This window comes from Hypomesus nipponensis, chromosome 9 (genome assembly GCF_054491055.1).
Source record: "Hypomesus nipponensis isolate SF chromosome 9, ASM5449105v1, whole genome shotgun sequence".
Classification (NCBI taxonomy): domain Eukaryota; kingdom Metazoa; phylum Chordata; class Actinopteri; order Osmeriformes; family Osmeridae; genus Hypomesus; species Hypomesus nipponensis.
Window position 1 is genome coordinate 9,117,898 of NC_140369.1, and position 11,504 is coordinate 9,129,401.

Sequence of the window (11,504 nt, forward strand, 5' to 3'; positions counted from 1 at the left end):
CACCAAAATAAAGCTAATAGTTTATTTTAGGTGCAACAAAAAGTTGTGCCCTCAAGAAAGAATCAATCATGAATTTGAGGCAATGCTTGAGGACACCAAAGACACAGATAACATGGAAATAGGAGACACAATATGGTGATGTTTAAACTAGTTCAAGAGGTCAGCAGTAACAGCTGAATTTAGGATTAATTTCAATTAACTTGTTTCTTTCAAATGCAGACATGACTAAGAAGTTGAAGATCCTCAATTCAAGCAGTTTTTAATATTTGTTTTTGTTTAGTTTGTCTGGATGTTTGTGACATCACAATTTTGTAGTCAAGTGTTTTCGTAGTCTTCTTGACCTCTATGGCCTTGGAAGTGTTTATTTCATATGACAATATAAACAAGGTAGTTTGTACAGGTTTCATCAATCCACAGCAACTCAAATCCAACACAACACAGACTTGAAAAACAGCTCACAGAGAAAGTGTTGTGGTAAATAGACAGATGCAATTAGACTATATCCATCTACAGTTAAACTGAGGTCACGAGAGGTTACTGTGAGGTCACAGTTTTGGCAGTATAACAATATAGCCCACATGCAATAATCCTCTCAGTCTGAAAATCACACTCAGACTTTGTTTTACATTGAATAAACCTCTAATCATAACAGTTGACTTACAACCATAGAAAAGCGGTGGAGTTTTACTACCAACATTCTCTCAATCTCTGATTTTCAGTATCAACATCCTCGTTTACATTAATATCTCCACGTTACTAGAAAAGAAGGCTGACAATGGAAGATATCTTTCAAATACGAAACAACCCATGAATCCACAAACTACAGCAATACACGGCATCATTGCACAATGTTGGGGGCCTTCACACAAAGGTTATGTGCATACAGAAAGATGCTTTTCACCAAGATATTGTCAATTGACATGATGCATTGAGTGCAGGGTTTGTCCTAAACAATATCACATAATAACTGTTTCTAGTGTACTTAAACAAATGGTTTAAGTTAACCATTCATAATTAAGAAGGATAAACCGGCACCAATTTGGGGTAAAATTATATTAAAACAATCTGTACCTCCTCTAAAATAAAATAGACTGCACTCCTTTTAAATTCATGAATTAACCCTTAGTTGGGCTCAATACCACATCCAGTCATTCGTATTCAAGAATGAATGATAGGGCCTACATCATTTGCTAATATTGAGCCCCATGCTGGTTCCAGTTCTCATAAACAGAGCTGTGCGACTGTAAAAGTGCCTAAAGGAGGGAGGATAGACAGGTAGAGGGTTTAAAGAGAAATGGTGGGTAGATGAAGCATGACAGAGAGATGGAGAGTCAGAGAGAGAGAGAGATCTCTACCAGTCTGCATTATCCCAGCTCTCTTCCGCAGGTTTCGAGGGGCTCTTTTTCCCTTTTGTCTCCCCAGTATTCTCCCAGTTGTTGTCCCAGGCCTCCCAGCTGTCTCCTGTGCTGTGTTTGTTGTTGGACGCTGCCTCGGAGCCCCAGTTGTCCCAACTATCGGAGCTCTTCTTTTCAGCAGAGTTGTCAGCAATGGTCCAACTGTCGCTACTCGGAGACTTCTTGGTTGCCTGCTTCAGGGAATTGTTGCTGCCAAATGTTTCCCAGAAGTCCTTGGCCGGAGGCTGGCTCTGGTTACCCTGGTAGCCTTCGGTGGCATCCATGTTCTGGTAGCTCTCTCCTCCTGATCTGTAATGAATGCTTGGTCAGGTACATTCATATACAATGCTCAATCAAGAGTGTAATAGTACATGTTGAAAAATGTATTATTACCCATCCTCCGGTTTGCCAGCAAAGAGGTTTGTCAATTTTGCACCAGCTCCCTGAACCTGAAAGAAAAAAGACTTTTCTTGTACAAAACTCAAGCCTTCATCACATAAGGCATTAAGTCTGATAAACCATCTTATAAACATATCAGATACAGATTCAGTACAAAACAACATGTATAGTACTCACCACCATAATTAACAGTGGCAGCAAGAAAGAAATATGATATAGATTGCATTAATATTTTTCAAATATATATTAACATACCTAAACCAGTCTCCTTTTCAAGGTTAAATATGGGAAGCACAGCACTTTGCCTTGCCAAGTTAGAGTGGATGGCCTATAGATGCTTGGCTTGAACCCACGGTCCCTTACCCAGGAGACTAGTTATAGGTTTGCGCAGTATGACAGAGGTCTGCCTCCCCCCTACCTTGTTGGCCAACCCGGTGATGCTGACTGTCATTTCATCTAACAATTTTCCATCTTTCACCTGGACAGGTCAAATTGCATTCCATGTAAAATAGAGGCCACATAAATCTTTAAGTCTGAAGTTTTCAAAGAAAGCATACAACTACAAAAAATCTGACAGTATTATTGATTACAATCTTTTCATGTTGAGAATAAGGTTGATATGTCCATTAACGACAATTCATGTTTAATGTTACAACTAAAAAGCGTATAAATGCACACACACAAATCTGAGCAGCTGGAACAGATTGGAAATTCTCCAAGTCAAACAAATACAGCATCTACTGCACATGAGCATCTAGGCCTGACCAATAACTACAGCAGACACACATTCCAAATGACAGGCAATGTTCAAAGTGCAAATTCACATCTGAAGCTGTTTCTACAAAGCAGTGTGACCCACCACCAAACTGTCAACTTCAAACATCAATGTTACCTTTTCCTGGGTAGGTTTGATAACATTCTCATTTAATGTCTGTCCTAACTCTGTGGCCTGGTTGGGAGTGAGAAGGAAGAAAATGTGTGAATAAAACGAACAGATTTGTTCGACATTCACAATGACAACACTATGCTTCTCAGGTCAGACAGCTGAAGCAAGCCGTCATTTCACCAAACAACCATTCAGCAGAGCGCAGGGGATCCTCACAAGGACTTAGTAACAGGGCTGTCATGCTTGGATGGATAACCCTACATCAAGTGGGCAGTTAGATATAAAAACAAATATATTAAAGGTTGTATTTGGGTTGTGACAGGAATGTTGATATTCTGAAAAGGATTGCCAATTGTTGACTACGGTCAAAATAAAGCAATGTAATTGGTACTAATAAAGCATGTACGTAAGACAATATATTTGTTTAAAACTAGGACTACATGGATTAATCACTTCCTTGGCATTGACCACCTTCATACTGTTAGAACTGTGCCTTTTTAGTCCTTGGGCATGTGCTGCACTGACTATGCACATATATATCTGATAAATGGACATTTATAAAGGTATGTAAATCAAATAAAACTAATTAAACTTGCTTTATACCACAAGTAACATATTTTCTATCTATACATGAAGATTATCCATCAGCTAATAACCAGAATTAAACGAAACAAGCAGATAAGTGCAGCCAAGCAAAAGCTGACAGGCAATAAATCCATTACAGGGAAAAAAAAAGTCTTTATGCAAAGACAAACATGGACCATACACCAGTAACCAGCCACTGGTATATAAATATATATAAACAACAGCAAAATTATGATAATAATAAACTAAATAGTCATTATGGTGGTGAAAAAGAGCCATGCAGTCGTTATTGGTTTTACCGGCTCTGGGGGAGGTTTATAGCCCCTTAACTACATCCAGAGAAGGCAGTTTAGAGAGAAGGTTAGGGAAGCGACACAGTTCAGACTACTTCAATATTCACAGTCAAGTCATATTTGCCCATTTAAACTTTAAACGAAATGGTGGTCCTACCTTCAGGGTTGCTTGACTTGCCAGTTTGGCAGTCTGTTTAAGAAAAGAAGACCATTAGTTTGGATTAAAAAAAGGCATCCAAGTAACATTAATGGCATGATGCAGTAAACCAGAGCAAAGTCAAACTCAATAACTGTTATTGAGGTACTTACATTATCTTTGGCAACTGAGGCAAATTTGCTAGCACCAACAGTAAAACTGCTCCATCCCTACAGAAAAGAACATGCCACACAAAATGTTTTACTCTAAACATGGTAGATACATTAAGTAGGAAAATGATTCAAATTCCTAAGGCTAAGCCAAGTCATACCGAGTAAATGGAGGACATGGCATTGTTAAACACGTCCTCCTCCTTCTTCTGAGGGGTCACGGTGTTTCCAAAGCCAACATAGCGGTTTTCCTGATTCCCACTATAACCCCCACCACTGCAGGATAGAGCATTTCATATTAACAACATACGGGAACCAATACAGCACATTAAAGACTAAACTGTGTTGTGTCGAGTAGTAATAGGTAGATGAAACAGAAGTGGTAAACCAAGGCAGTGAAGCTGCAGACATATCTTTAAAGCTGAAGGTGTAAAGCTCTCACCTCTGATAAGAGTTAACATCATCACCAAGCCAGTCCTCAAATGCCTTGTCTGAAGGGTTGGATGATGTCTTCACTGGGCCCCCTGAGCTGTTTTAAACAAGATATTTGATTTCAAAAATTCTGTTGCAAGCACATTCCAAAATGAGACCAATGAAACTAATCCCAACTATTCCAAAGATTTTCCTTTACCGATGAGTAGATGAGAGTCCAGTTCTCGGCTGAGAAGGTGTCCAGTCTTTAGCAGAGGAAGTCTCAATGGACCACTCCTTCCCCTCTGCTAAAGTTGCAACCTATCAAGTTAAATAGAGTAGTGTGTCACATAAATACTGTCAAACAATGCCATGCCCAATACATTTTCTGATCTACTGTATGTTTTTTCACCTTGTCTCTGAAAAGAGCAGCAGCTTTACTATTATATTTTTCCTGTAGAGTCCAATTAGGGTCGTAGTCGTCCTGCAGTTCCAGAAACAGACGGAACTTCCCATTCCCCCCTGCTTTCATCTTCTCCAGCTCGATGTCCTTCCACTTGTCCATGGTTACAGAGCGCACAAAGCTGCGAAACACAGTGCAGTGGAGTTGAGGACACAATTAGAAAAGCTAAAACTATTGAACCCTTTGTGATTAGCAAGGTTTGGTGGGTAGACTGAGTTGTACGTCATTAGAAAAGCTAAGAAAATGGTGTTCTGTTAAGGACAGGTGTATTACGGTGTAAATCTGATATTGGCCTTACCTGAGATGGACTCCCAGGCCTCTATGTTTGCCAGAACACTCTAGACAAATCCATATCCCATAAGTCACACTCACCCACTGAGGGTTAAAACCACCACACTCAAAGCACAGCTACAGAAAGAGAAACATAGGTAGGATATATTACTAACCAAACCAACCACTTTACTAAAGAAATAGAAGTACAGCTCCAATACTTTTAAAACGTTACATGAAATATGAAAATACACTGTGTATTCGGTGAATTCAGTTCACTCTGTTATTAACAGAGTATAGTTATTAACAAAGTGTATTCATTGACAGACAGTTAATCTTATGTAGGCACTAACAATGAATGGGGCAGCGGCGATCAATTTCTGACAATGTTAAAGGAAAACAAATTATGTCACAACGGATTTGTACAGATAATACTCACATTGTTTTCTTCTTGGGTTCTCACTTCCTTTAGTACCCTTCTGGTTCTCGGACTTGCCATTTTCGCACTTTAAAAAATAGGGTCTGATCAGCACTAATAACAGTTGTATCAAAGTGACTCACATCATTGCAATTGGATGCCGGCAAACCTGAAACCTGTCTTTTCAACAATCAATGACTTATTTGTGACTGTCTTCATGCAACAGAAAATATCAATACGGAGAAATACAATCATAATTCAACAAAGGATGGTTAATATTTTTTTTTTACAGCAAAAGTGAAAACGTAAAGCCGTGGATAGCTACAGTAGCTAGTTAGCCGTCACGTCAGCTTTGGTAGCCTAGCGTTTGCTAGCAGTTGTAAGCTAGCTAGTAGCGGTATTCTTGGGTTTTACCTGGTTCAATAACGCAAGCAGTGTTTCAAGAAGCTGACTTCCTGAGCTGAGTATAACTAGTCAAAGTGTCCGTTGATAGATTAATTAATTTTCTATCAGCTTAAATAATACCCATTGACTAAAGATGGATGTGAATGCAAGCTAGCTGCTACTATCAACCACTGGCCATTTTCGTGTTTGCTTACGTTGGCGTTACAGTGCATTTTGGGATACACGAACCACGATTATCAGGGTTGCCAGGTTTGTACCTACATAATCTTATTATAATTATTCTAACCATAGCATGCTAGCTTGTATACTTTAAAAAAAACTAATACCGTTTTAAGGGCCAAAGTGCAATCCAATGTTCAGGGAGAGCGTTCTGAAGTCCAGTGCTACCCAGTATCCTTAGGTGCTCTTATCTGACTGGAGAGAGTATAAAAGGACATGGTAGTTTAGTTGCTGGAGTAACAAGCAGTTAATCCATCACTGAGCAGTCAGTTGTGAAGAATCATGAATAATTCCACAAGCCTGAAGGTCCGCTTGCCAGTGCTGGTTCTGGTTTTGGAGGTGGTTTTGCTAGCTCTCTATGCCAGCTTTGTCACTTATGATGACAATGCGAATGCCAAGATGCAAAACAATGAAACCAACCCCATGGACAACTCATTGTATAAAGACTACCCCTTTTTTGCTGATGTGCAGGTGATGATCTTCATTGGCTTTGGCTGCCTGTTGGCTTTCCTGCGGTTTTATGGCTTCAGCGGGATGGTCTTCAATTTCCTTACAGCCACCTTTTCTATCCAATGGGCCATTCTGGTGCAAGGCTATTTCCAATTCTACTATGATGGAAAGATTCATCTGGGTGTGATCAACCTGCTCAATGCTGAATTTGCTTGTGCGGTTGTGCTCATTTCATTTGGGGCTGTGCTGGGGAAGACCAGTCCAGTCCAGCTCCTTGTCATGGCTCTGCTGGAAGTCCCCATTTTTGCTGTCACAGAATGGTTTGTGTTAAAGCATCTCAAGATCACTGATGCTGGTGGCACCATCCTCATCCACTTATTTGCATGCTACTTTGGGTTGGGAGTGACATTTGTGCTTTACCGCCCCAACTTGAACCAGGGTCATTTTAAGGAGATCACCAGTTACCAGTCCGACATCCTGTCTCTTATGGGAACTCTGTTCCTTTGGGTGTTCTGGCCTTCCTTCAACTCAGCCCTGACTGTCAAAGGAGACGACCAGCACAGGGCAGTGTTGCACACGTTCATAGGCCTTAGCTCCTCCACCCTCACCGCCTTCGCTCTCTCAGCTCTGTTCAACAAAAGAGGCAAGCTGACGATGGCTGACATTCAGAATGTGACTCTGGCAGGTGGTGTAACTGTCGGAGCTTCTGTGGATATGATGATCACTCCCTCTGCTGCATACTCACTTGGCATCATGGGCTGCATAGCCTGCTTCTTTGGCTACAGGTACCTAACCCCATTCATGGCCCGCCACTTGAGGATCCAAGACCAATGTGGGATTCACAACCTCCATGGCCTCACTGGCCTCATATCCAGCACTGCAGGCATCTGTGCAATCCTCATGGCCACTGAGGAGACCTATGGTCCTAGCATGTACCAGATCTTTGCTCACCGTGCACCCCCTGTGGGAGATCCCAAGCTGCTGGAGCTGCAGCAGCTGATCCCAGGACTAAAGCCTGGCCTGGGACGCACTGCCCAGGAGCAGGCCCTCTTCCAAGTCGCAGCTATCTTCTTTACCATTGCAGCAGCCTCAGTTGGGGGGTTGCTAACTGGATTTGCCCTGAAACTGCCCTGTCTGGCAATGCCATCTGACAAGTTTTGCTTCGACGATGAGTTGTTCTTTGATGTGCCCTCTGACTTTGACAGCATGGGTGTAAACAAAGCTCCCATCAACTCTGAAGATGACACCAAAGTTTGAGGTAACATCATTTAATATCTGTTAAGGGGACTCTGTGAAAACAATATTTAGGCAATGAGTAGCCTATGCTGCAAAATATTGTTTCTGCTGTTCTATACACTGCAAGATTTAATGGTCCTCTAACTTGATTGTTGCATTTTGTAATGTATTTTGCAATGCATTTTCTAATGCATTTTCTAATGCAGTCCTAAAATGTAACTACAGTAATATGTATTGTAGCAGCCAAATAACTAAAAGTTTATATATATTTCCTTATTTAGTCTGTATTTCATGTGTTGCATGAAAATTACAGAACATTTATGATTGTCTGTTATGTGATTTGAACAGGTATGTCTAACCACTGATCAATTAACAATAACTAATGATTACTTTATTACTTTTGTACTGTTTGGAATGCTCTGAATATAATAAACAATGTTTGAACTATACCGTTCTATATTTACTCATGAGAACATGGAACGTCAAGGCCATTTCTAGGAGCCCTATCTTAAGCATAAACAAACGCTATCTAGCACCATGAATGTGGCGTCTTTTGTCTGTGCTTGCGAAGGCTGTGTTGATGTCACCCCCTAAAGTTTCTTGTGGGAGTAAAACCTCCCAAATTGTGATATTATGTAATTGACCTTCATTACTGTATTCTTTGTCCAGTCCTCTGAGATGCTCAACTTGAGTGTATCAGACACCTGCACCTTAGAGATATATAATAAATACATTGATTTGATCTTGAACTTGTGCTTGGCGATTCACTTCATTGACTTGGCACTTTCACAGCAGTTGGGTACTATACAATACATCTTCAGATTGTTTCACATTATTTTATTTTTTATTTTTTTATTATTCCACTATCCTGTTCAATAGATCATTGTGGTGGTTTATTGATTATAGGGTAAGAAAGGCAGGCATGTGGGCTATCCAGTGGTCAGGAAAAGGGCCTGGGTTTGGGCTGTGTTATCTGTGCAGCACAAACCTGTCCGTAACTAGTCTCCGTAAGGAATGTGGTAGCAGGGGTTTTGGAAAGTTGAGAAAAGAACAACAGCAGATATGGTGCCAGAGGGAGGGTGGGGGGGGTGTAGGGTGAGTCAGCATTATGGGGCACTGTGCTGTGTGCTCGTATCCCAGACAGGGATTGTTATAATTCCAAATACACTAAAAATCCTTCTGAAGAAAAACCCTAAATCATCTTATCAAGGATTCCATATCTGTGCACCATAAACACTCAAAGATGCTCTCAAGTCCTTCACTTAAAAATACATAAAAGCAATGAAATTATAGAAAGATACTGTGTATAAAGTTATGTAGGTTGTGTGAAGGAAACCATTCAACTGTTCAAAATAAACAGTTAAAAACGACTTGATGACTTTCTCTGGGTCTTTAGCAAAAGCTCCCAAACATTTATTTTATAGGGATACTATGGAATGAAAACTGATTTATTTTGTAGGGATACTATGGAATGAAAACTGATTTATTTTATAGGGATACAATGGAATCAAAACTAATTTGACTAAAAACTGCTGAAGAAAATAGGTGTATGGCTTTAATGACAATATTTTAAAAGGGTGTGTTGACTGTTTTCAATCAAAGACTAACTAATGCAACTGCATTAGTCTCCTCAATATTCTCTTGTGGATTTGTGCAATTACTAACTTCATATCAACCTTTCTGTCAATCAATTACTTTTGCTTGCAGAAATACAAGGACATGAATTGGAGAGAGGCCTTTTCTCAAACTGGTATTGCCGTGATTGAACTTGCAACCCTCATATCACAGGTAATTTATCTGTGGAGTTATTTGATAACTGACTTTGTACTTTATCTGCTGACCTAAGGTCCGGGTAGTTTTAGACCCTTAACAACACCTTATTCAGATTCAGATTACAAGGAAGGTTGTTATAAAATAAAGTGAATGTGGGAATTACACTTCTGTTTGGAGGGGTTACTTCCTGCACGTTTTGTCTTACCCCCAATCCCAGTGGTCCACCGCTTTACATAGGGAAACTATGGGAAGGTTGCCATAGAGTACCCCACAGTTAACACGGGTCAGATTTGGGGGGGATTGTGTCAACAAATTGACAAACGTTTACCAGTAAGGTTTGGTGATCCAAACACTATACCTTTTAGATTCTTTATCAGAGAGTTGTTTGTGCCAACAAGCTTATCTCTGTATTATTACACCAGTTTTTCCAATCCCATGGACAAACCTTCAACTTTATCTGAGTCTATGGCTTTTGACTTATCACTATAACATTTTGACCATGATTATTAATGGACATCCAAGCTTAGATAAACTGCTGATAATACAACATTAGTACAATACGTACATTACGTAATATATGGTTCATAATTAATACTAATCAGGACTAGTCTAAACTTAAATGTACTGTTCTATTGTTTAAACATTAACATACAGTATCTTAAGGGAATAACATACTGATGATTATTTGGAGGAGATACTAAACAACAGAAGTCAACTGGACAGAAATGCATAATTGTTTATTCTGAAAAAAAAGCAATTCAGAATATTGATGATAATAATAATAATGATAGGTTATTCAGTATGTTTATGTACATGGACAGCTCAAGTTTTCATTTAAATACTTTCCACTGTGGAGTAAGTTATTTTAAATAAAATATGTTTAAAATACCATCACTGAAAAAGATTACTAAACAAAATCAATCTATTTAATTCATTTAACATTGTCTCATATTGCAAATGTGAGGAAGAACAACCGATGCAATTGATATTTAAATGTTGAACCACACTGACATCTTGTGGTCACAAGCCAATCTGCAGCAAGAGCCCCAATGTGCACACAGAAACAAGGAAGGAACAAGTCATCAACAATCAGTCAGACATGGTTGGCGTAGCCTTCGTTTCCTTCTGTCGTGTCTAGGGTCTTAGTGTGGTCAGTTTGGACAGAGGCATAGAGATCAGACAGCACAGAGACTGTGTCTGTGTTACCTCCTGCCACCTTCTCAGTCTGCTCTAACACCTGCAGTGTCACCACATCAGAGTATTCAATCTTTGGAGAGCTGCGACCAGAGGTTTGCTTGGGGGCCTTCAGGGTCAAGTTGGCGTAGTCTTCACCCTTATAGTGTGACTGACAAATACAAAAAAATTTAGTGGTAAGATGATAGTGTAAACACTTTGTCTTGATAAAATCAATGCTCCAACATGAAACAGAAAGGTTTGTACAGAGCTGGACATTTTTATTTAGTAACACAGGTCTCAAGAAAATAATTTTGCTTGTAACCTTAGAATTTTGGATAGATGATGGACAGATTGGAGGGTCAACTCCTGTAAAAAAAGACATATATATACAGTCACAAGCTCACACCATATTGTTTAAATCCATGACACAATGTTCTTATTTGAGGAATCTGTACTCACTAGTTTGAGTGTAGGTTATATTTCCGTAAATAGGGTTGTCTTCCATGTCCCTCAAACGCAAACTTAAACTGTTTACAGAGAAAAATAGAAAATAGTCAGAAAATCCATGTTTGTACCATAAACATATGCATTTCTCTGTCTCTCAAACATTGATTAATGTATATACCTCCTTCTGAAGCGAGGTAGAAACATCTTCCCCTTTTCTGTAACGCAAACATAGTTAATACCAGTGAGGATGCATTAGCATTTGTATAGCAATGTTTATCTACATTAAAATCCTACCTGTGCCAACTTTTAGAATACAGCAAAGAATATTCCATAACACTGACAAAACCAATATTGAACTGACAGCTCCCAATAG

The 11,504-nt window shown here is 39.5% G+C and overlaps 2 protein-coding genes and 1 pseudogene across 2 annotated transcripts; 1 reads left to right on the forward strand and 2 right to left on the reverse strand.

Annotated features, from left to right (window-relative positions):
- Nucleotides 1-322: 322 nt before the first annotated feature.
- Nucleotides 323-6,045, reverse strand: arfgap1 (ADP-ribosylation factor GTPase activating protein 1). The gene is made up of 13 exons (XM_084704195.1): nt 5,840-6,045; nt 5,447-5,513; nt 5,036-5,145; nt 4,687-4,858; nt 4,495-4,595; nt 4,306-4,392; nt 4,025-4,139; nt 3,867-3,923; nt 3,715-3,747; nt 2,686-2,742; nt 2,212-2,271; nt 1,788-1,843; nt 323-1,703 (listed from the first exon to the last, which is right to left on the reverse strand). Exons 2-13 carry the CDS (start codon nt 5,504-5,506, stop codon nt 1,352-1,354), a joined length of 1,260 nt encoding a protein of 419 aa, XP_084560321.1. The 5' UTR covers nt 5,507-5,513; nt 5,840-6,045; the 3' UTR covers nt 323-1,351.
- A 173-nt stretch (nt 6,046-6,218) lies between these two features.
- Nucleotides 6,219-8,459, forward strand: LOC146272703 (ammonium transporter Rh type B pseudogene; annotated as a pseudogene).
- A 1,844-nt stretch (nt 8,460-10,303) lies between these two features.
- On the reverse strand, nt 10,304-11,427 carry LOC146272704 (uncharacterized). The gene is made up of 4 exons (XM_084706310.1): nt 11,310-11,427; nt 11,144-11,211; nt 11,007-11,050; nt 10,304-10,853 (listed from the first exon to the last, which is right to left on the reverse strand). The coding sequence occupies exons 1-4, from the start codon at nt 11,333-11,335 to the stop codon at nt 10,602-10,604; spliced, it is 390 nt and encodes a 129-aa protein (XP_084562436.1). The 5' UTR covers nt 11,336-11,427; the 3' UTR covers nt 10,304-10,601.
- Nucleotides 11,428-11,504: the final 77 nt, after the last annotated feature.